The 23,209-nt window shown below is 40.1% G+C and overlaps 1 protein-coding gene across 1 annotated transcript in view; it reads left to right on the top strand.

Annotated features, from left to right (window-relative positions):
• The window catches only part of unc5db (unc-5 netrin receptor Db), a 107,107-nt gene that overhangs the window by 63,201 nt on the left and 20,697 nt on the right, over positions 1-23,209 (top strand). The window contains exons 10-12 of the mRNA XM_040154839.1: positions 823-1,179; positions 7,447-7,531; positions 18,636-18,807. Coding sequence (XP_040010773.1) covers positions 823-1,179; positions 7,447-7,531; positions 18,636-18,807 — 614 coding nt within the window. The remainder of the gene's footprint in view (positions 1-822; positions 1,180-7,446; positions 7,532-18,635; positions 18,808-23,209) is intronic.

Below are 23,209 nucleotides of genomic sequence, written 5' to 3'. Positions count from 1 at the left end.
AAGCACTCCCCTCATTTACAGAGCAGTGACCTAGACCCCTCCTGGCCCTCCCTCCTGTCCTTCACGAGGACGACTTGGTGTCCAGAGGACCTGACTCCAGCAGATGGATTATGGAGATCAAGCTGTGTGTGTGCATGATAATTAAATCTAACGCTCTGACCGTGGCTCCGAGCCCTGGACCTTCTGTCCAGGTTGCGCTCCCTTACCTCTGATGCACTGATCACCTGCCCGGACATGTTGTTTTAATTGGTACTGGAGCTTGACTGGTCAGCTGCAGGAAGTTGCAGTAGAAGGAGCCCAGAGATGTGTCTCTTAAACCTCATTTGAACTAGATTAATGTTACTTGGGAACATCCAGGAAGTTATATTAATTCTGGAAATTAAAGTTGATTTTGATCTCAAATCTGCTATGTTTACTTTTTGTGAAACAACAACTCTGTTGAATTTAATGTACCATATTGTGCTGCAGGCAGAAATCCCCTGGTAATATTCAATTCTTGCAAACTGAGTGGCACATTTTTTTCTCTCATCTTTTTCCTGTCATGAAAAATGACGTAATTCTTGACACCTTTTAAAGTTTCTACTTTTGCTTTGCTAAATCAGGAAGTAACAAAAAAAAAAGAAGAGAAAAGAAAATACAATCTTGACTTTATTTAGTTGTATCTGGGACACCAGTGAATTTCATTATCCCATGCGAGTGCTGCTCAGGAAACACAGAGGCTCTTTGATTAATTAATCAAACGAGTTCCCCACATAATGCGGCTCCCATGCGAGCAGGGCTTTTAGATGACTGTGTGGTTGTGCTGTCTCTCCATCTCTGTAGGCAACCCGCTGCTTCTCAACTCCTCGATGCAGCCTGACTTAACAGTGGGACGGACATACAGCACTCCCCTCTGCATCCAGGACAGCACAGACAAAGAGCTCTTTGACCCCCTGCCAGACATCAAGGTCAAAGTTCAGAGCTCCTTTATGGTTTCCCTAGGCGTGGCCGAGCGTGCAGAGTTCCACGCCAAAGCCCCCGCTGAGACCTTTCCACGGGACCTGAGCCGGGACTACTGCAGCACCATGGACAGACGCAAGAGGGGCTTGCTCACCCTCAATGGGCCCTTCAGCACAGAGCAGCTGAAGACCACAGGTGTGTTCGGGCATCCTGGAGGACGACTGGTGATGCCAAACACTGGTGAGCTTCACAAGAAGTAGATAAAAACACACGCTCAGTGTTTTCGTAAAAAGAGCACTGCCTCCATCTTACTTTGCGTTGATAATGAAAAGCTGCTCACACACTATGCACTTGGTTTCCATAATAAGTATAACATTAGGTGCAGCTTCCCCCGAAAGTCTGGCTAGACAAAAAACAAGACATTTTTTCTTCAATCCTCTGCTGTGAAGACAAGTGCAGTTTTTCAATGTTGTGTTTTGTCGGCACACAAAAAAAGTGGTGCAGTGAAATTTCTCGGCGCTGGAAGGTGGCACACAACATAAAAGGAAACGCAGATCAGTGGCCTTCTAAAAAGATGAATAGAATAAAATGGAATGCAACTTTGTGTTTGTGTTTAGCCCTCCAAAATATAAAAGCAGCACGACAACATCCAGAACAAAAACAGGACCGCATCAGGGTGTCAAACACAATACAATAGTAAAACTATAAATTAATCAAAACATAGCACAGATTACGACATGCAGTTGAATTCTGGGGAGCAGGATTTACATCTTATTTGAGTTTGGAATAAAAGACTTCTTAAGATATTGTATTTTGGGTTGTCAGAGGCACCCTATGGTACCTCCCAGGGTTCAGGATCTCCAATTGAGGGAATGAAAGATGAAAACTGTCAGGATGCTCGTGTCTTAATCTTTTCGTCTGACGGATATATTAAGCGCTCAGCTTCGTCCGGGGTTTCCCAGCTATACCACAGTGTCTATCAACTATTATAGCGAGCTTATTTCTTGGCCTGCAGTTCAGCTAACCAAAATGTCGAGTGGACACTCAATCCATGTTTTGTAAGCAATTCTTAACATTTAACATTGATTGACTCTGAAACTATCAAGTCTCTCTCCCAAAGCAGTGCAACCGAAGACACTCAAATGATTGTAGATTAACAACACTCCTACCCACTTGTAGAGAGTTGTGAGCATCTTAAGAAGTTCGAGAATCTGCAGGAAGAACCAAAAACTACATGGTTTATCAAATTTTTACCGTTTTTTGTCTTTGGTTTTTCTTCTTAAAATTTATATCTGCCAAAACCCAAGAGCAACAGCTAAATCGAAGTTTATTTTCTTGAAGTGACTTCCAGCCAGCAATGTGTCATAAAAAATGGAAACCCTTAAGCCGATTTATGTATTTTTAACATAGAGAATGGCTTATCTGACTCAACCAACATTAAGTGCAGACAGATCAGTAAAGATTAACAGGTACTACAACTAAATCAAGATATTTCATCCTTAGAAGAAATATTATAAACTCATAAGTATACACGGAGAAGGACAGAGGAGTAAGAAATTAACAGTGAAAAATGTTCAACTTTGTTTTTCTGGTAATCTTTTTTTTTAATCCTCTTGCCCCTTTCAATAAAATGGAAGATATTTCGATATCTAATAATATCGAATAGTGTGCACAGAGTCAGTACAATGAGACATACATGCGTATTCTGTACATGCAACACACATATAGAGTACATGCCGTGAAATCACACCGCAAAAAAATGAGGTGTGATTCGGATGCCGTGTGGTGAGACAAGGCTGATCCTTCCCAACCAACCTCCCTCCAACAATTCCCCGGAATTCTGTTTCGAAGATTTTAGCACCATGCATTTTTGCTGCGTCGCCTTCAGGAGATACTATATACACAAATGAGAGAAAGTAGAATGTGTACTCAAGTGAGAAAAGATAAAGAAAAGTAAGTGTGTAAAAAAATAAAAGAGTAGCTTACCACAGTATATCACAACTATTAGTGCATCTACACACCTCTTACCCACCATATATTGTAAGCCGTTGCTGATCCGTCAGTGCTGTTGCCAAGGTAGGCAGCTATTTGTTATTCCTCCACATCCTCGCAGGCTCTATCAAACAGGGGTCACTCTATCATCATGTCCCGCCAACACAAATGGAGCGATTGGAGGAGTTGGCATGGGCCGTTACAGCCGTCTTGAGGAACAGTCTGTGCAAACCGTTGCGCTTACGGTCCTCTTCTGTGGTCCTCGTGTGCGTACCGTTGGCCCTCAGCTGATGTGGAGAAGTGAAGTGAAATCAGCCTCCTGCGGTCAACTTGAGGGTCTGAGTGTAGGAGTCACTGCTGTTAAATGCAGCACTCACGCACCCTTACTGCAGGGACTGCTATTCATTTGGTTGAATAGCCAGCCAGAGGGAGCACTTCAGAGCGGATTACTGAAGCGTTCTCGTCACCTTAGTGGTATTGAACCAAAATAGTAACATCCCTTACAGTTCACTTGACTTTTATATTGAGTCTTTTAAGGAGTGGATTCACACTGATTATGGGCCTGCATTCCAAAACTGTGGAGGTGAGAGGAATCATTAGTGGTGTTCCCAGAATGAAAAATGACATGACTTTTAAAAAATTCAGCAGCAACCTCTCCGTCCGCAAACAATGTCCTGATTACTCTCGGAAATCCAAAGACCTCGCATTTTCAACATTTTTACAGGATCTTCTTTTTACTGAAGAAATGGTTTTCTAGGTTAGTATTGAGGCCAAGAGACTTAAGGGAACAAATACAGATGGGCTAAACACAAGCAAAAGAAGAAAAGAGCTTAGTCACGTAGACAACACATATGTCACGTTTTTAAAAAAAAAAAGGCTTCAGCAAATTAAGACACACCAATTTGACAACACATAGGCAGCATGACGAGACGTGCTGCACATCGGCAAACCTGAGGAAATACCAGAATACATCGAGCCTCAGTACAAAAGAAGTTCTGATTTAGTTGCCAACTTGCACTCAGTTGCAGTTTATTAACTGAACTTAACTGAACAAAAATGAATGTAGTCTAATACAATGGTGCTTCAATGAATCCTACCTTCATGCAGGTTTATAACTCTTTCAAAGAGGTGTCGATTCAGCTGTATGATCATTTTGGAGGCTGCAGACTGTGGTGCTGTTGAACTGTAGTGTTATACGGGGCAGGCAAAATAACAAACACTTCTCTCTACAACGCAATACAGTTCAACAGCACCACAAGCCTTCAAAAATGATCACCCAGTTGAATCAACAGTTCTACAAGACAGTTTCAGCACAAACTGAACATTACAACCTTCAGGAAAGGAGGATTTATTGTAGGGCTGTTGTATCAGACACGCAGCATTAGCCTTTCACTAACTGGTAACAAGATTCTTTTGTGCTGCTCGCTGAGTTTCTCTATTCGCTTTGTTATACTTTCAGTACATTTCTATATATGTTGTCATCAAGGTGCACCGTGAAGCTGTTGAACATGGAGCATTGTTATTATTTTATTTATTTATTTTTATGCTTGTGCAAATACACCCCTCGCACACCTGCACAAAATATAAAGTGTACTCAGCTGACGCGATGCATATTCCTGCTGATGGTTTTACACTATTCCGCTGATTGACAGTTGACAGTAACATGCCGAGAAACATAGCAATGCGCCAGAAAAGACAGGGAAGAGGAAGACATGGACATGAACAAAGCAAGTGTAAAAATATTTTATATATTGGCTTTTCTAATGTTTTATGTGAACAGAAGTCAATTCAACACATTTGTCAGGCCTCAAGGATACATTCAGAGCATTCAGTTAAGAAATAGTGAATGGAAAAACATAGAGTACCTTTAGTTTGCTTTTTTTTGTGCAGTTTTGTATTGCAAAAGGATGTATTGCTTTTAGTCCCAAGTGTGGGTCAAGCTCCAAAAACACTGTTTTCTACATTTGCTGTAATGCGACTCAGCGGCAGCTTGTTCTTAGGCACTCCCTATATGCTCAAAGTCTCAGGTTTTTCTTTTTTCACAGGCTGACTGGATCTCACTTTGTAAAGTAAACTGACCTTTACCTACTAAAATCTGCAGCGTTCCCCTTCAATACAACACAAGAGCTTTCAGTTGTCTTGTACACGGTTGACAGAGAATCTTTATTTCCAATATTTACTCTATGTAGATATGCAGGGTTTTAGCACTGAGCGGTCTCCACTAACATGTGACACAATATGTTAAAGACACATTGGTTAAAAATTGCAGATTTCAAAAATGTTATGAAAATATGTTATCAAATATTTATTCTCCATACAGCTGCCACAAACTGTCTTTTTCCGTCATCTCCCACTTTGCTCCTCTGAACCTTTTATTGGTAAAGCAGGGCTTTTATATGCTTTCTGCTCTTCCATGTGAATGCGTTGCCATTCACACGGCAGCAGATGAATAGTGTCAGGCAGTGCTGATGAATAGTGGTGCGTCAGTGTTGCTCTGTTGACACACTGCAAAAAACTCCTCTTGCTTTTTGAAAGCTGTTGGATAATCAGAGGTTTAGTAAATGTTGCTGGCTGGGAGAACAGAATAAACAGAAAGATTCTTTTAATTCCTCTAGATCAAAGTGCCTAATTCAGACAGACAGTGTTTACGACATAATTCAAATCCAATATTGATTCATCCATCTTTTTTCTGTGTTCATTTATTCCCATTCAGGCTGATCAGGTGAAGCTTGACTAGGATGGATTTGGTTATTTGTTTTCGTCAGATTCTCTCTTGTCTGATGGTTGGAAATCCTGAGCATACTGTAAATCCTTTAAAGTTTGCTCAACTTAAAGACGGACACAGGTTGATTAGTTACCCCAACATCATTTGTGAGTTTGGAAAATGTGAAACTAACTGAGTTGAGCTGAGTGGTTACAGGGACAGTCTTTACAGACAGATGCGCTTCATTTGACATGAAGAACTTACAGCTGCAGCTGCTAAAGCCATTTTGGACCAGAGTCAGTACAAAGACAAACATATGTGAGCAAAGTGTAACAGCATTTCAGTTTCAGTAATCTGGTAGTGTCTTTGCAAGGACGGAGAACAGATAAATCCCATGACAGTAGTGACGTGTGCACGTGTGTTAAATGTAGTTTACAGGTGCAACAAATATAAGTTGAATCGGTGATTGCTCCTTAATGTTTCCAGCAGTGCTAGAGTTTTTCTCAAAAGATGGGCTCAAGCAATTGAGAAGACCTGTGATCACACCATGACATTTATTGCTTATGACAGTGTTCCCTGTAAAAGCTCATACAGTACGTGACGAAAGATGTACATTTTTCGGATTGAAAAAATCTTACTTATACTGAACTCTCGTGGCAAGTAGGTGACTTCTAATGGACAACAACAGCAGGGTTTAGACTCAATCAAAGTTGAAGTTCAGACCTCAGCCTAGAGCACACAGTGGCGACCATGTGGTTTTATTCAGGACAGCACACATGTAAATTCAAGTCTATTGTACTGACAAATTAACACAATACTGAAATGCCCATATGTGCACTAACAGTTGTACATTGTACACTGAAACTCTTGTCCATACTGACTGTGAAGAGATTCTTTCTCAAAGTGGTTTCAATGCAAGTGATGAGGGACAAAATCTGCCGTCCTTGTTCTGTGTCAAAATGCATCCTAATCTTCAGCTGAGGCTGACATGAGGTTTCAGCAGCCTGAGCTGGACAAATCTAGTGGGTATCTGTCAGAGCTGCAGTATTTATTCAACTTGAAATCACTTTTTTTTTAAGGCCAGTATGGACGGAAGGAATTGTTACAGCAACCAATAACCCTTTTAATGTTCAAATGAGCACACATCCTTTAACAAAGCAAGACAACACAAGACTTGGATATGGATGGCTGCTGTTCACATCGTGTTTTCTACCCACAGTCAGTCATGTTTTCTTTTAACCTTGACAATGAAAGCTACCAAAATCTCAACCAAGTACTTGTCGTGCCCATACTTACCAAATCTTAACCAGCTTAGACAGCAGTCATATGGATGGTTTTCTGTAAGGGTATGGGTTTTGGAAGGCAATGGACAAACTTTGTATTTTGTGACATTCAGGGCGATGTACATACCAGAGCCTAAACAAACATTGCTGTTTCAAAGATGGGCAAAATACAGCCAATCAAAATTCAGAGGCGCATAACAACTCATGTCTGTGCCTGATCCGGTGTAAACATTTTAGCTACATCCTCTTTCACGCTATAATATTTTCCTGATACATGATCAGTGTTTGCATGTGCTCAAATAAGTGTTTTGCATTCTAATTTTATTAAAATTCCTTTTGTTTCCACTAAAAGTCATATTGTCATAGTGTAATATTTTACTGTTTTACTGTATAATGTAAAATGTAAAATGAAGCTCAAATAGCTGTTCCCATAACCTCTGCATGTACAACGTGCTGTAAGCCCTTATTTTGCCCCACGCTGTCTGGCCGCTTGAGGTGTTGCTGTTGACACATTTGTGTGTTTTCCAGGGGTCAGCCTGCTGGTGCCTCATGGAGCTGTGGCTGAAAATATGTCCTGGGAGATGTACATGGTGATCAATCAGGGAGAGGCAAGGTGAGGCCAGAGTTTATGCAAATAACATTGCAAGCATCTATCTGTCTGTCTCCCACTATCTTATCATCCATCTCCCCTGACTCCCCATCCTTTGTCCTCACTGTCCTTTTTCTCTCTAATTATTTACCATCCATCTGTTACTTCCATTACAGCTGCAGTATTTAGACAGAAGGCGCCCAGTCGAGCCTTCACTTCCCAATACTCAGTTGTCTTAGAATTCCTACTGATGCAGATTATAAAGTTACAAGTTTAATACGCTCTATCATTGGTGGTTTAAAGACCACAGAATTACATTTAAGCATACTGATGTCAAATAAGTCTGTTTCCTTTACTGTGTATTATCTTTGCTGCGTTCAGAGTTGAGTGTGTTTTTCTTATCCTTACTTCACTCATTCTTTCTTCTACGTAATTAAAAGCTTTTCAAGCTTTAAGATTGATAAACTGAAACAGATAAATTGGAGAATTTATTGTCAATGTCTTTGCAACCTGTCATTTAAATTTGTTCCTTGTTCGTGGATTTTCTTTCACACTACTCATACAGCCCTTTAGTTCTAATACAATTAGTTGTTTATTGTATTACTTTACCGAAAAAAATGTAACCATTGAACGTTTTTAGAAACCCCTCATTTTAGTCACCTCTAAAGTTAAGAAGTATAAGATTGATGGTTGTAGCTTCCATCTTAGTTGACAGATTCTGAATGACTGACAAATGTTCTACAAAGTAAAGAGTACAAATCCTTTAATTAGTTTGAAAAGCATACGTGGATTCCGAAAGAGCTCCACTGATTTTACACATAAAAATCTGTTTCCTCATTATGGTTAGTACCGTTCAGCCGATAAAAACAGTTGTATCATGACCTCTGAGGCTCTGGAGGAGCTCTGTAAAGTCTGAGAAAATAACCCAGTGAGGTCATTAAGGTTTTTGTACGTTATCTCATCTTGGACTTTTTTCATTTACGTAGCTGTGCCGCCCATGCAAGTGCGTCCACAACTCTGTAAAGGTCACGAACTTCCAGTCCCTAGTTCACCAGCACATCGTGGCCAATAGGCATAGATAATCTACACCATATCCACCTGTGTGCATATTTCCCATGCAGTCAGGCAAAAGTGTTCGATTCTCTGCTACAAACTGACAGTTGCAAAAACGATGATCCCAAACTGTAATAAGAAATTTGAAGACATGACTTTGATTTCAGGTCACTTGTGATGGGCACTTTTAATTATTTTTGACTTTTTATAAACTATGAAACTATAAGGATGGTGTTGTACAATATTCTTCTAATCATCCACAAATCCCATGAAAAGACCAAACCGACAATGTGTTAGTCTCTCAATACTTTCTGACTTCCTTACTCTGTCAGTGGCAGTCAAACCCAGTTGGTTGTTACTGATCATGTAAATCTTGTCAAACTTATCAGAAATATAGAATTTTAAAGACTCTGTAATTTCCTAAAACAGCTGGTCACTGTAGTTTTTAGCAGCCATTCCTCAAACAGGAGATAATATTGCTTTTGTTGGCGACTATTTTCAGCTGCAGATTATTCCGCATTTTGGTGCTCTAGTGATTATTTCTGGCAGCAGGATGGTGTGTGTGGGATTGAGTCACAATAAACTACAGTGTGCATGTTCATAATAATGAAGGAATATTTCACCCATTTTTGTGCTACAATGGAGTTATGTTGCACAGAGGAAGAAGATATATCAGACTTTGGACACAGTCGCAATACTTGTTAGTAGGACACTGTCATTGTTGGTTTGGGTCTTTTCGTGGGATTTGTAGAAAATAAGGACAGTACAGAATTCCTGCAGCCTTATCATTTCAGAATTACTCTTTAAATAAATCATTAAAATAATTGATAAAAAGACCAGCTGCCAATGCAAGTAGTTGTTAGTTGCCCACACATTTGGCTGTTTCAACTTTGAGTAGGCTGCTAAATGTTTAAAACCATAAAGAATGCAAACATGGATAACGTGTAAAAATGCAATCCTAAAAAATAAAGTTCACTTAGAGAAAAAAACATTTGAATGATTTTGATTATTTAGTTTTGATCGTTGCCTACATTATCATTATCATTATTATTATTAGTAGTAGTATTAGTGGTTTCAATGCGGTCATCATCAGTATTATCCTTTAAATTAACAAACAAATGAATAAATGTAATTTGCAGTAATGCAGGCAAACATACAGAGGGTAGAAGTGTGTGACCCTCTCCATGGCCTTCCCCACATCTCTGTGTGTTTACCAGCTGACTGTGTGACTGGTGCACCGAGCAAGCACTGCAGCCTATCTCCCACTCTCCATGGGAGTCCTCGAGGTGTCCCAATATCGGTATTCATTTCCAGAACCCCCTCACAGGTGGCAGTCTGGGCTTGGATGTCCCAGCTGCTGCGAAAAAAACTCAAGTTCACACCGCGTGACCCCGGGGGGCTCTGCAATAGAGCCCTTCATTTAGCTAACTGACTTACAGAAAGCAAAGTCAAACTTCCAATCCTCCAATCTCTTTTTTGTCCTCACTACTCTGCCGAGAGTCAATATGTAGTTATGAACTCCCCTTGGTGTCAACAATGTGGTGCTCTGGGAGGGAGTCACAACCCAGGCTGCTTGTTTAAATGATGATGAATGCATTGATGAGTGGAGCATGGTGCCCTGACAAACACGCACAGCAGAATAGAAGGCGCAGACGTCTCCTGAGGCCTTTTATTTTGGCAGTACATGTATTATGTATTCTGATCACAGCTAGGTAATGACCCTTGGATGGACTGAGCCTCTCTCCGGGGGGTTTTGCACACTCTTCCTCGCGAAATAGCCACGAGCGTTTCCAGTTTCCTCTAAAGTGTCACTGTTTATTTGCACCGCTCCGCAGTCACAAAAGAAAAGTGACCCCCACAAAATACACACATCAGTGATAAAAGTGACGGAGTTTTCATCGCCTTGACAAAGCACTGAAATAATGAGATGCAAACAGCACCGGAAAGAGTGAGTTCCGCCTATCTTGTCATATTATTTTATTTGAGGGCAATTTTAAAGGCAAGTGCTCATTTTCCTTTTAAAGGAATTATGATTAATGATACACTGACCTCATAGAAGGCAGAGGGGCAATTCTTTGTTCTCAACAGGGTTACAGTATGCTATACAGAGCCATGCATCAGTAAGAGCTCTTTCTCTTTAAGCAGTATTGTTGAAATGTAATCCATGACAGCTTTATAAATCTTTACAAGATGGTCTAGAGCTGTCTTCATCTCCTTTTATAGATTCCTACCTGCAAGCACGAAGTGTCTGGTTTCTCCCAATGGTTTATCCACCGTTGAAACAGTGTAAAATATTTCAGGCTCCAATCTGACAGTGTTTGGTTTCGGCCACAGCAGAGCTTTTCAAGCGCTTATTTTTTCCATCACTCTGTGGGAGCAGAGAGATGTTTACTGTAGACACCCATATTTCTGCCGGTGGTCGGTTGTGCTTGTCATCTCACCAGTTGTCAATCACTGTCGACATCCTAGCAGGCCAGACAACAGGCAGAGAATTGCATCCTTTCCTGCTGCAGCGTCCAGCCCCAATCCCTGTCCAACCTACTTCTCCACACCCTGATAGAGTCCCATTAAAGCTTCTTTTTTTAAAGATGCGTTCTTGAAGCTTTTCAACCGCTCATCTAAATCTTTTGAGGGCACAGACTTGCTTAGGTCAGACATATTCCCTTTGTATTGTAAGATAAATCCCTCAACCTACTGAGGCAGAAACAGCTTTGTCCTGATTGGAAAAGAGCTTTTAATGATGAAACAAGTTTCAATATGTGTGTCATGTGAAGGAGGCCCAGTTGAGCATTTGGGACACAATACTGTCTGCTATCTATTGTTGTCTAGATGGTCCCGGTTCAGTTTTACTTCATACATCAGAAGAGGAAAACTCTCAGTACTCACAAAGTTCACTGTAGGATCATTTTTCTAGAGCTTGGTGTCTAAAATGATAATCTAATATTCATGCTTGTCAGTAGAAGTGCACTTGTGCATAGGTATGACATCGCCTCCTGCTTGGACGCCTGGCGTTCCAGTCAGAGTCCAGGCTAATAGTACCCAAGTAGTACCTGAGTTAAACTGGCTCCGTACAAGTAACAATCATAATTTTACTGTGGTAATTATAGATTTATCTTAATGAGTTATTCCAGACACCCTGTGAAAGAAAACCTAAAAAACAGAAATGTATGCACACCATAAATTCAGGGACCTTGAATTTTATTTAACTCAACAAATGACAACAAAAAAAGTCATATCATATTCACCACTCAATTAATCTAGCTTTTCATTTGACAGTAATAGTATTTCTGTTTAGTAGCGCATTCCATTTGGTTCCACTTTGATGTTTTTTTGTTTTTGTTTTTTGTTTTTTTATTTTTTTAGTTGAAGAGCTACTATCAATAAAACTCAACATTTCCTGCAAAGATGTTTCACATTAAAAGGCTTCCACATTATCTTAACAGGGATCAATTAGTGATTGTAGCATCCCTGGCTGAATCTTCAACTGAGCTTTAATGATGAACACACTGTGAACACACCATGAACACAACGTAAGAGTTACAAAAAACACAAACAAAAATCTTACCATCCTTTCATAGCCTACCATATATCTCTATAGTCTTATAATCTCATAAGACTATAATATTAGACCACAGTTCTGCTATTTGGTACAATAAACCTTAACCTCAATGTTATATTTTTTTTGTACACAAGCATAAACTAATGTTTTTTAACCGTTTTTAACTTAATGACAATCTCTGATAGAATGCTACAGGTCAGCATATTCAACGTAAATGAAATATTTTTTCACTCTTGCAATTACTTAAAAAAATAGCCTGAAAATAGTCATTGCAAAATCATAAATGAAATGCAGCTTCAGTGCTTTAATAAGGCATGTTTCACTTTCTCCAGTGCAGTTACTGAGAGAAAACACTTTAATAACTGCATTTCTTTAGATTATCAAGCTTCGTTGAACCACAGAATGTTAACTGCTTGTCAAGCCCGACTGAACTAGGATGAGCTAATATAGCAGTCTTGCTAGCCTACACATACTAATTTTAAAACTCGGAAAAAGTGTTATAATGTTACTCAATTTGAAACAAGATACTGACAGATCTTGTGCCCTTATCAGCCAGGTTCTAAACAAACAGAAAGTATGACAGTTCCTTTGTTCTGAAAATACTTTGACACTGCTGACACATCTACTTTGTGTCTTTTTTGCCTCCTACTGGCATCATTCCTTCAAGGTAAAAGCACCAGCCTTAATATCTATAAATGGAGAAACATGAAAAAAAAAGATTATTTAATATGCTGGACCATAATAAAGGTATTTTAGACTTTTAAAAGGGAAATACAAGCAGATTGGTGAGTATGACATTACTATGCTACTATTTGAGACTCGACTATTATTCGAATAACAACTGTTATTGGAGAATTTATGGTATAATAGATGTGTACACCTGTATTTTGGCAAATATCGTGATTATATGTGTTTCTATAAATGGAGTCATACACACAGTCATCCCTTCAACATGTTATTTTAACAGGAGTAGAATAATGTTACACATTAGAAGGCTTGCATTGTGAAACACATAAATAAGTCTCTGACCAATCAACAGAAGAAACAGAAAACACACATAACAATAGATGTTTCTTGTGGCTAATTAGATTTCAATATTTCCCTGTACTGGTAGGGCGTTTGGCCTGATGATGGCATTATAGGAAAAATCAGGAAGTCACCAAAAACATTTGGATTCGTCCTGGGCATGAAAATCCAGATCCCCTATCACAACATGGAAATTCAAGCATTAGCTTTTGATTTGTAATGCCAAAAGTGTAAATTTTGCACTGATGGTGATGCTAGAAAAAAGCTTAATGGGCATCCAGAAAAGGCTGTACGTGGCTGAATAGATTGTGATGTGTTGCAGCCATATGATTTTGTACATGGGCAAAAATGTAGCCTAATTGTAGTGGTGCTAAAGGAAAGGCCAAGGGATCACCAAAATCATTAGGAGTCATCCTCCGAGGACCATGAATATTTCATGGAAATCTGGAAAATTGTAGACATATCTTACATTAAAAAAGTGTTAACACACGGGCCAATTGACTCTTGGGTGTTCAGGTTCCTTTTATGAACTCATTACCAATAACAATGAGCCTGATAAGCTGCAATGACAAGCTGAGTATAGTGTGTAGGTTTTACACCCTACATTATTTTTACACTGATAATTCTGTTCTAGTCAAGACGGAAAAGCCTTTTTAACAGCCATTAAACCACGAGGCATGAAAAGTCTTCATACGTTCCATGGCAAAAATCATCAGTATTAATAGTAGTAGTGGCAGTAATAAATATACACCACAACACAACCACATCAGGCAGAATTAAAAACCACCTGCCTTATATTGCGTAGGTCATGTTTAGGTGGGTAGTACATGTCAAAGTAATATCCAAATGAATATCAGGATAAAAGGTTTCCCAACACTGCATTCTAAAGAGATGATCAATGTTATTTAATTCACCTGTCAGTGGTTTTAATGTTGTGGCTGATCAGTGTATAATCACAGCTAGTTGTCTAATATCAGCCGGAAGTTGGCCCTAACGGTAACTGTAATATTGCATTTTATGTTTATACTGGATATGAATCAAGAATCACTTCTTATACAAAAAAAAAAAAAAAAAAAAACACAGCAATGCCTCAACATGCCAAAACATACTACTATTTGTGGGTCACTTGTATTAGTGCTTAAAGCATTCACTAAATTCATTCAGTGATTTCTGACTTTTTTTCTTAGTTATCTGCTTATGACTCAATGACAAGGGAGACCAAATAGTATGGTGAGTTGTTTCAAGTTATTGGCCTTGTTGCTTACGTTCATTTTCACAGTCAAGTTGGTCACGGTACACAAGGGTCTGGGACTAGAAATGAAGTGGTATCAAAGTTAGTTGAATAGTTTTATTGGTGATACTATAAATCAAGGCACTATGCCTTGTAATGTTTTTTTTAACAGATGGGAGATTAGTATAAGTTATAGTTAATGTTTTTCAGAAGTGTTCTTTCAATCAAGTAACTTGGATTACTGAAGTTGTTTTGATGAATGCTTTGCAAGACTCGAGCAGCTAAAAGGAGATGGCAGCAGAAGAAAGATGTTATGGATGATGACAGCAGGAGAACTAAAAGTGCATGTCTTTAGTGGATATTGCATTGATGCATGAAGCCTCACCTCTAGATGTCTGTTTGATTAATGTATCCACACACCACATAAGGTGTCTGCATCAACTTAAAAATGGATAAAAGCACAGTGGGGCAAACAGGTGGGAGACTACAAGCAAATAAAGGTGAAGTTAATGGAGCATGCTAATGTGTGCATTTTTTAAGCCTGCCATATCCGCTCCCGGGCCAATCTGCATCTTTGCACGGGTCCCCGGGTCCCCAAGGAGTGAGTCATCGCTCTCTTTAAATAATGCACCTCATCTAGGGGCTTAAGAAGCTGCCGTATGGAGCCCTTCATCGTGATGACAAGTGTAATTGAGAAAAGAGACTGCTAGCCTCGGACACTTTTAAGGTTGCCGCCAGACTGTCATGCCCAAGTTGGAGGCTACTTAAGGAGCAGGTATTCTGCTCCTTGCCTACACTTTGCATTAAATGTATGATCAGGCTCAGCGCTGTTGGCTGAGGGATCAAGAGCTCTCTCTGGACCAGTCAAGAGCAGGACGACTGTTGATATAACAGAAAAACTGACTGTGAGCTAAGAGACATAGGGAAGAGGTTGAGGTTGTTGTGCAGTTTGATGGTACCTGCAAAGCCTGATAGCCAGACAAAATAGTGTGTAGACTATATCATCCCCAGCCTCCCCAGGTCAGATGTTGAGGGAGTAAGGTTGTTCCAAGAAACAGAAGCAGCCTTTCAATCAGATAAGCTGCTCTAATAGCTCAGAAGCTTACACAACATGTCTCTTTATGAAAAGACAGAAAAGTTTCCTGGAGTTGGGGGCAGATTTCAAAAGAAATAAATAAAGTTTAAGTATAATTTTTGAGGCTGTTAAGATTATAATTAAGTCTCTATGAGTCATTTCAGGTGTGTGTTGAATCATATGCCATTTAAAGCAACACTTTTATCTCAAAGCAGTAAAGTGATAGCATACTTTTGTTGCAAGGCTGCTCTTAGCAGGAAACAAACCCCTAACTGCTACAGTGTTGAAGCCATGCTGTACCCAGCGAGCTGCACAGTGATATGAGTCAACTTTTTCTTTTAATACAGAAAAGAAAATGAGATGTGGAAATACTGTACATGGTGTTGGTTTTTATTGGCCATTGAGAATGTCGACAGTGGTATTCATGCAAAATGAAATGTCTTGTACACCGCGGGATAATTCTGGTTTATTAAAATGTGTATTTTGTTTTTGTAGTTAATGGCTTTCAGATCGGGGAATGTGTCAACATCACTTAGTAGACACCCCTGAGGCAAGAAAAGTGAGCAATCAGATAGTCAGAGAGGTCAAACATGAACCTCCAGGTCAGCCAAACTTACTGGAAGAGAAATGAAGTCAAATTGTGTTTTGTAAAGGCCCATCAACGTTTAGAGGCTTCAACTTTGACATACCTCAACTGCTTTAGTTGTGTGTGCAGTTTTTCTTTGCAATGAGTGGTTTTTACCAACATTTTGAATGCGCTCACCTCCTGGTTTGCTGGGCTTTCAGCCCAAAAACCATGCATCATTTCACAAGATTAAGAGTCACACCAGCACCTCTGAGGCTGTACTCGCTAATGCCTGCATGCTAAGATTTCCTGATTAGCACTAAACCCAAAGTGCTGCTGCACCTGAATGGACTCTTTGGACATAAAAGCGAAGTACTGGATAAAATAAACGCTTGACCTAATTCTGGTGCTAGAGGAAAAGTTTAGGGATTACCAAAGTTATTAGGATTCATGCTCTGGGGACCATAAAAATGTTCAAAACTTTTATGCCAATCCATCAAGTAGATATAGAGATATTTTGGCGGAAAAAAAAAACAAAAAAAAAACTTTGCCCTGTGGGTGGTGCTAGCCTAAAAATCAAAGCATAATCAAAGTGAGTAGCCTTCATCCTCTCAGAAACACAAATGTTTATAAAAATTGAATTACAATTCATCCAATAGTTATTTCATACAATAAGTGGTGGACCGATGGACCAACTAACAGTCTGACATTGCAATCCATAGAGCCACACTGCTATCATAGCTAAAAATGAAAGGGGCTGCATTGGTAGGGTCAAATTGCTTGAGATACCAGCAAGCCAATGAAGTACAATCCAAGGGCAATTTGAGGAAACAATTTATTTATACAGCACATTTCTTAATTACATAGCACAATGCTCTTCACAATGAAAGACAAATTTAACATACAAAATAAGACACAATTTTGGAGTAATAATTAAAATAGAGATATATATAAATATAACTGAATGAAGGCACCATAGGCAATACAAAGTATTCAACTAATAAATGCAGTGCTTTTCTGAAGTACGAAGCTTTGCATTTTGACAAAGGTTGAGCCAAGTTAAAATTTTTTGCAAGGTGGGATGTGCCAATAGACTCATAGTCAAAATTCATATCACATATCTGCAACACCGCAATTCGATTTCAGCCAAGGACACAAGTTGTCTTAACCCTCTCTCTCGTCCCTCGTTTCCAGTCTATCTCTACACTGCTCAAGTTTTTCTTGAGCAGCCCTCTGCATCAGGATCCCCCTTGGCTGAAATGAGGAAGGGTTTTTTTTTTTTTTTCACAGTACTACTGTCTTTTTGCAAGTAAAGTACTTTAGATGATCTGGCCAAACTGTTGGCTTCTTTACAACCTGTCTGATCCTCTGAGTGCTGGTGTTTCTTGCCCTTTCAAACTTCTTTGTAGCAAATGTGCTTTATTTCCAGATCTCAGCTATTTCTTTGATGGATATAGTGTTGTCATTACTGATAAAAATACAAAAATAAGACCTAAAAACCAGAATTGTTCTTTAATCTTACACTAATCCGCTAGAACAGCTTGAGGTATTCCTCTTCATTCTCGACCTGTTACTTTAAACTCATTGTGTAGCGTACTGTACGTTGAAGCTGCTGCTTCCATGGCAACCATAAATCACTTTACATTCGAGGGAGGAAATGATCTGTGATGACTGGAACAAGCTCAGAAAGCTTTGCAAAGGTGTCGCTCTCCTCTGTCATGATCCCGCCTGCCCTTTTTTTCTAACAAACAACTGCCGCTACCACCAACCACTGGCAAGAACTGTTCGCTCTAAGCTGCTTTTAATGAGAACACTCCAACTCGCTGGCAAGTCACAGTGACTTTTTCACCTTTGCTGGGACAATATCCAGCAGCACGGGTGCATAACAATAACTTGAACTTGAGGAACAAGAGTCCATAGGAAGGCAGACCTCAAAGTGGGCTGCAAACAAAACACACCCACTTCTTTTCATAAGCTCCTCTCATTAGTTTTTTTGTTTATCATGCAGCAGCAGATGCTCAAAGAGATGTTAAGCACATATAATGGCTCTGAGATGATAACTACAAAAAGGCTACAATCTAAACAATCCTTACTACCATGTACAACACCAGGCGCAATGTAATGTAATGCTGTTTCACCTTTCTGTTTGAGTGAGAGTTTATTTTTATCACGGATTTTGGATCATGCTAGTGAATTTCAAACAATAAAAGAACAGAACTCGTTAAAGTATTTCACCTTAACATAAAGTGTTGTTTCAGTCTTGCAGCATAATAATTTATTGCATACATGCTGTAAATAAAAAGAAAGCTTTGCAGACAACTCGTACCTAGAATAAAAAATGCGTCTATGATGCTCTTTGGATCGTAGCAATCGTCAAAAGCCACGATTACAAGATTTCTTATAGAGTTATTCTGCTGACGTGTCTCCATATGGCTCCGCATGGCTGCATCTTTTCTCTGCACGACTTCAACTTCATTTCTTGTATCTTTTACAGTATGTCATTCTCCCTGTGTGTGTGTGTGTGTGTGTGTGTGTGTGTGTGTGTGTGTGTGTGTGTGTGTGTGTGTGTGTGTGTGTGTGTGTGTGTGTGTGTGTGTGTGTGTGTCACGGCGTGTTTAGTGTCCAAACACTGGAAGGCTGTGAAATCCTCCTGGGCCCAGAGGTGATGTACGGTCCTCCAGGCCTGGACCTCTTCTGCCCAGTGGCCATGACCATCGCTCACTGCGTCGAGGTGGATGCCGAGAACTGGAACATCCAGCTCAAGAGGAAAACACAGGACAGCAAATGGGAGGTGAGAGCTGCAGGCCCACACCTGTCAAGTACAGTGCAGCGCATCAAGATCTTAGCTGGGCTTAGACGTGGTGTTTGCCTTTTTCCTCGCTTGTTTTTCCCGAATGGCTCCATTCTTTTTTTCAGCTAAATGTCAACAAGAATGAAAGTGTTTCCAACTCCAGTGTTTCCACTGTTTACGTTTGCACCAGAAAACCTGCTACACCTCAAGACTAGACCATAAATGTTAGAGAAGTACAAGCGTATTGATTTTGTGAACAAAGTAAACACCTTTAAAGACTCGTCACAGCATAACATTTTTTTAAAAGTATACATACCGTTGAGGTCCTGCTGTAATGTCCACATCTAGCGTTGTTTTATTCAGGTTTGGAATCATTGCACTGGGTCCATAAATAGCAGTGGCTAATATGTTGTTTTTATGTGAATCCGTATTTAAATGGGAGCAGTTGCCGCCCACTGACCACCAGTCTTACTCCAGAATAGATGCAATAGTAAGATAAGGGAGTACATGTGCAGTATGTGACCAATAGTGTATACTGTTCCAGCTCGGTTGTTTACATGCCTACAAGTAGCCTGTTTTTCCATGCAACTTCTTCCACAACAGCTGAACAGCTGCATTCACAGACCAGGTGAAAAATGGCCACAATCGCAAGGCAATAAAAGAAAGAAAGAAAAATTAAATCATAAATCAAATGCCTGCATCATAGTGATACCTGCATGTTTTCCCTTAAGTTTAGGTCCATCCCAGGTGAGGCCCATATGTTTCCTAATTAGATAACGCAACTATACATAGAGCTATCCCAGCCTGGCGGAGACGCATTTTGCCATCACCTTAAAACTCCAGTAATCAATATATTTTATATTAAAAATGGATGAAATGACTCTGTGTAGTGTGAAAAACTCCCTGTCAAACTCCCTTGCAGTGACTTAGCTTGTAGTTTTGGTTCCCCAGCCCGCACGCTCCACTCCAAACCATCTTGTTTCCAGCAGCAACAGGGGCAGCTATTCTCCTCTATCCCTGCACTCTTCTTCCTATCGAGTCTTCCTCCTCTCCACTCTCCCTACAGGGATCAAAGGAAACAAACATCTTCGGACTGCATTTTTTTACGTCACATTCCCAATCTACAGTTTGTAAATCAATTTATGGAGGTAACACTAGACGACTGCTAAACAAATTGCATGGTAAATATGTTAAATTTTAAATAATGCACTATATTTGTAGATCACATCGTAGCCTAAATCCGAGTAGACTGTATGCCTAAAAAACAGCTCCCTATCACCTGGTAATCTGATTCCTAAATCCCGTAATCACACCCCTGATTCTAACCCTGGGTTGCCTCCTGGCTTGAGAAGACGTTTGTGGTGATGGTTTGGATTCACTTGACACTGGCTAGAGTCTGGTCGAGTCTTACACAGCAGTTTTCTCTTAAACCGCGCAAGCAAGTGGAAGGAGAAGAGTGATATCTCGGGCAGCCAGCCCCCTCTGCTGACCCAAAACAAGCACAACGCGAGATGTCTGCCCGTCCGCTCTGCAGCCCGGGCTTTCTTTCCGTGCTGTTTGTAATTCTCAGTTAAAAACGGGGAAATTTCTGAGCACAGGTCCAGCGGGGACGTCTGATCACCCGAAGCTCTGAGGGCTCCCAACTATAAACAACTTTAGCCAAAAAAGAGCTTTTTGGAACTTGGAGACTTTTTAATTTTAAGGTTTTTAAACAAAAGATGTGTGAATATTTGTCTGATTAGATTATCTCATGTTATCTAGCCACCCGCAGTCGGTGTCAGTACATCTAACTGCTAGCAGGGCTGAGCACAGAGCTTTTCCCTGCCACTATGGCAGCTTTTAGAGGCAATGATGTCAACTGTGAGATCATAGTATTAAGACTAGACGTCATTTACCATCAAGATTGGCCGTTATTAATATGGTTAAGGCTTCCCAGACCTTTGGCACTCCATCCCAACCCACTCCCCTTCTCTGCCATTCCATATGTCCCTTAATGTAGGACACTGAGTTTTGTAATTGGATGTTAATTTCCATTCCAATTTTCATTTTAAATTTCATATCATTTTCCCTGCCATAAGATCCCATGAGCTGTTGACTCTGTTTTCTCCCTGTATTTGCTGACCTTTCTATATGCTTTATGTGTTAAAAGAACCAGTTTGTCAGCGTGACATGCAACTGGTGAATTATGTGTGAGCCATAAAAGACTGTTGGGGCTTTGTGGGTGAGCTGATTGATCTGGCCTTATGTCCTCTGTGGGTCCAGAGGGTGACATAAGGCCACGTGAAGGTAACACCTCTGGTCCAGCAGGAGGAAAATAAAGAAACAATTACAGCATGTAATGGCCAGGAAGAGGCATGGCTGCTGTCAGGCAGTGGGGGGAGTAGCGGGGGCCCGTTAGACAACGGAAGTATCGATTAGTGGATCAGAAAGGACATGTCACAGTGAATTTAGACGTGAGGCAATCAGGAGGAGAAGCATGGAGATTGTTTCTCTGCTGACAACAACTTTCCATTTGCTTCTATGAACATCTCCCAACACAAATACTCACACAGAGGCATGACACCATTGACACCTAACACCACCAAGCAGTTCAACTCGCCCAATGTTTCTTGTTAGCTTCGTTCTGTTGCTTTGCAACAGGACGCATTGTATTTTTCCAGCTCTTTATGTGTTCGCGTTTCATTCCAACAGTGCCAGCCTTTTCTTTTTTTTTCCTCCGAGGAAGAAGATGCTTTTACTGGTCTGGATGAAGTCCCAAGAGCTCAGTCCCTAACCCAAAGGCATAACAAGCCCAATCTCTGTCATCACTCTGCATTATTTGCTCGTGTTTAGGCGCAGTAACCAGCTTCATGATAACAAGACAAGTAGTGGGGGTGAATAATGAAGAGAATATTCAGTCAGGCGGTAATGTAAATGTAAATCTGACATAAAGTTTTGGCGAGCCAAGCGTGGATCAGAATAATGAATATGGCAGGTTTGCCCCTGGCTGTTGTGGTGGTTGTCAGCACTTAAAAGAGCTTGTTATTTAGAGGAAGACCAGTCGGATTTGCCTGCTCTTTACATTGTCTGCTTTTGTCCTGAATAATATTAATCATAATATATCAATGGAGATGGCTGCTGTCAATAATATGCAAGAGCTGCAGCATACAACATAATGGACTATGAAAGGTTTGGTTTGGTACCTGTACCAAGATCAAAACCGAGTTAAAAGTCCCTCAGTCCTGGTTGGTCAGCGGGCTACCTGCATGTTTCTGAAGTTAGTGCATAAATCTGTTTCTTCCAAGAACATCCAATGACATTACTAACTGAGACAGAATGTTACTGATTGCAGGATGCTTCTTATCATTAAGGGTGGAGCAAAAGTGTCCAACAGCTTGATCGACTTCTGAATAAGAGATATTTTTGGGTGGTAGAGGAAACTGTTTAAGTAAGTGGGAGCTACAGTGTGTGATTCCGATGCATGCAGGTTGTTTTGCATTAAAAACAGTAATTAGTTCACTTGTCCATTCGTCGGTCTTTCACATTATCCATTCATGTTTATTCATTGACCAAAATTGAGATGCATTTTATTATAGTGCTCGTTATCAAATGCCACTTTTTATTTAGTTTTAGTCTTCTTTTTTGAAAAAGGAGTCATCGTGGGCTTTGAAACAAAACACTAGGCCACCTCATACAGCACATCCAAAACACAATTCTTTTTAATCCAGTGTCCCATTCTCAACACTAATTTGCTGAAGCAACTCTCCTGTGAAGCGGGAGTGTAAAAAAAAAGGGCGCTAACGTGGAACTCCCCTGAAATTGTCATTTTTGCCTGTCCGTTTATGTACCGGTTTAACAAACAACATGCACTGTGTAAATTAGTCAGCAGTTGTTTGCAGGCTTATTTTTAGCCTGGCAAGTTGTTTCCCCCTGCCTCCAGTCTTTATGCCACACTAAACACATCTTGATTCCACCGGCCTGAATCACTACGCAAGTTTAACTTAGCCTTCTCTAAACCACTAGTGATTCTGGCTCATTTAACTGTTTTGTTAACTGATTTCGAGGTCCAGCCAGTAGCTGGTCTTGAGCTTTTGATCACATCACATAGTTTACTCCATGCAAATGGAGTTGCCTTTTTGACATGAGAATGTACATTTCATTTCGAATTTCCCTTTTTGTTTCTAAACAGTTAATAAACTAAGTAAGGCTGTTACTGCTACCAAAGTACAGAGAATAATTACAGATAGTCTGTGCGAAAAATGGCCTGAAGAAAATAATGAATGCCTTGTAGTCTAAAAAGGTTTAAGCAAAGTAAGTCTCCTGATCTATAAAAAAGTATCCCTGTGCTATTGACTTTATTTCAAAAAGCTATAGTCTGCATTTTTCCAAGTTGGGATCTAAATGATGACTCCATCTTTTCAGC

Source organism: Xiphias gladius, chromosome 19 (genome assembly GCF_016859285.1).
Source record: "Xiphias gladius isolate SHS-SW01 ecotype Sanya breed wild chromosome 19, ASM1685928v1, whole genome shotgun sequence".
Taxonomy (NCBI): Eukaryota; Metazoa; Chordata; class Actinopteri; order Istiophoriformes; family Xiphiidae; genus Xiphias; species Xiphias gladius.
This window is presented reverse-complemented; position numbering and strand designations above follow the sequence as displayed.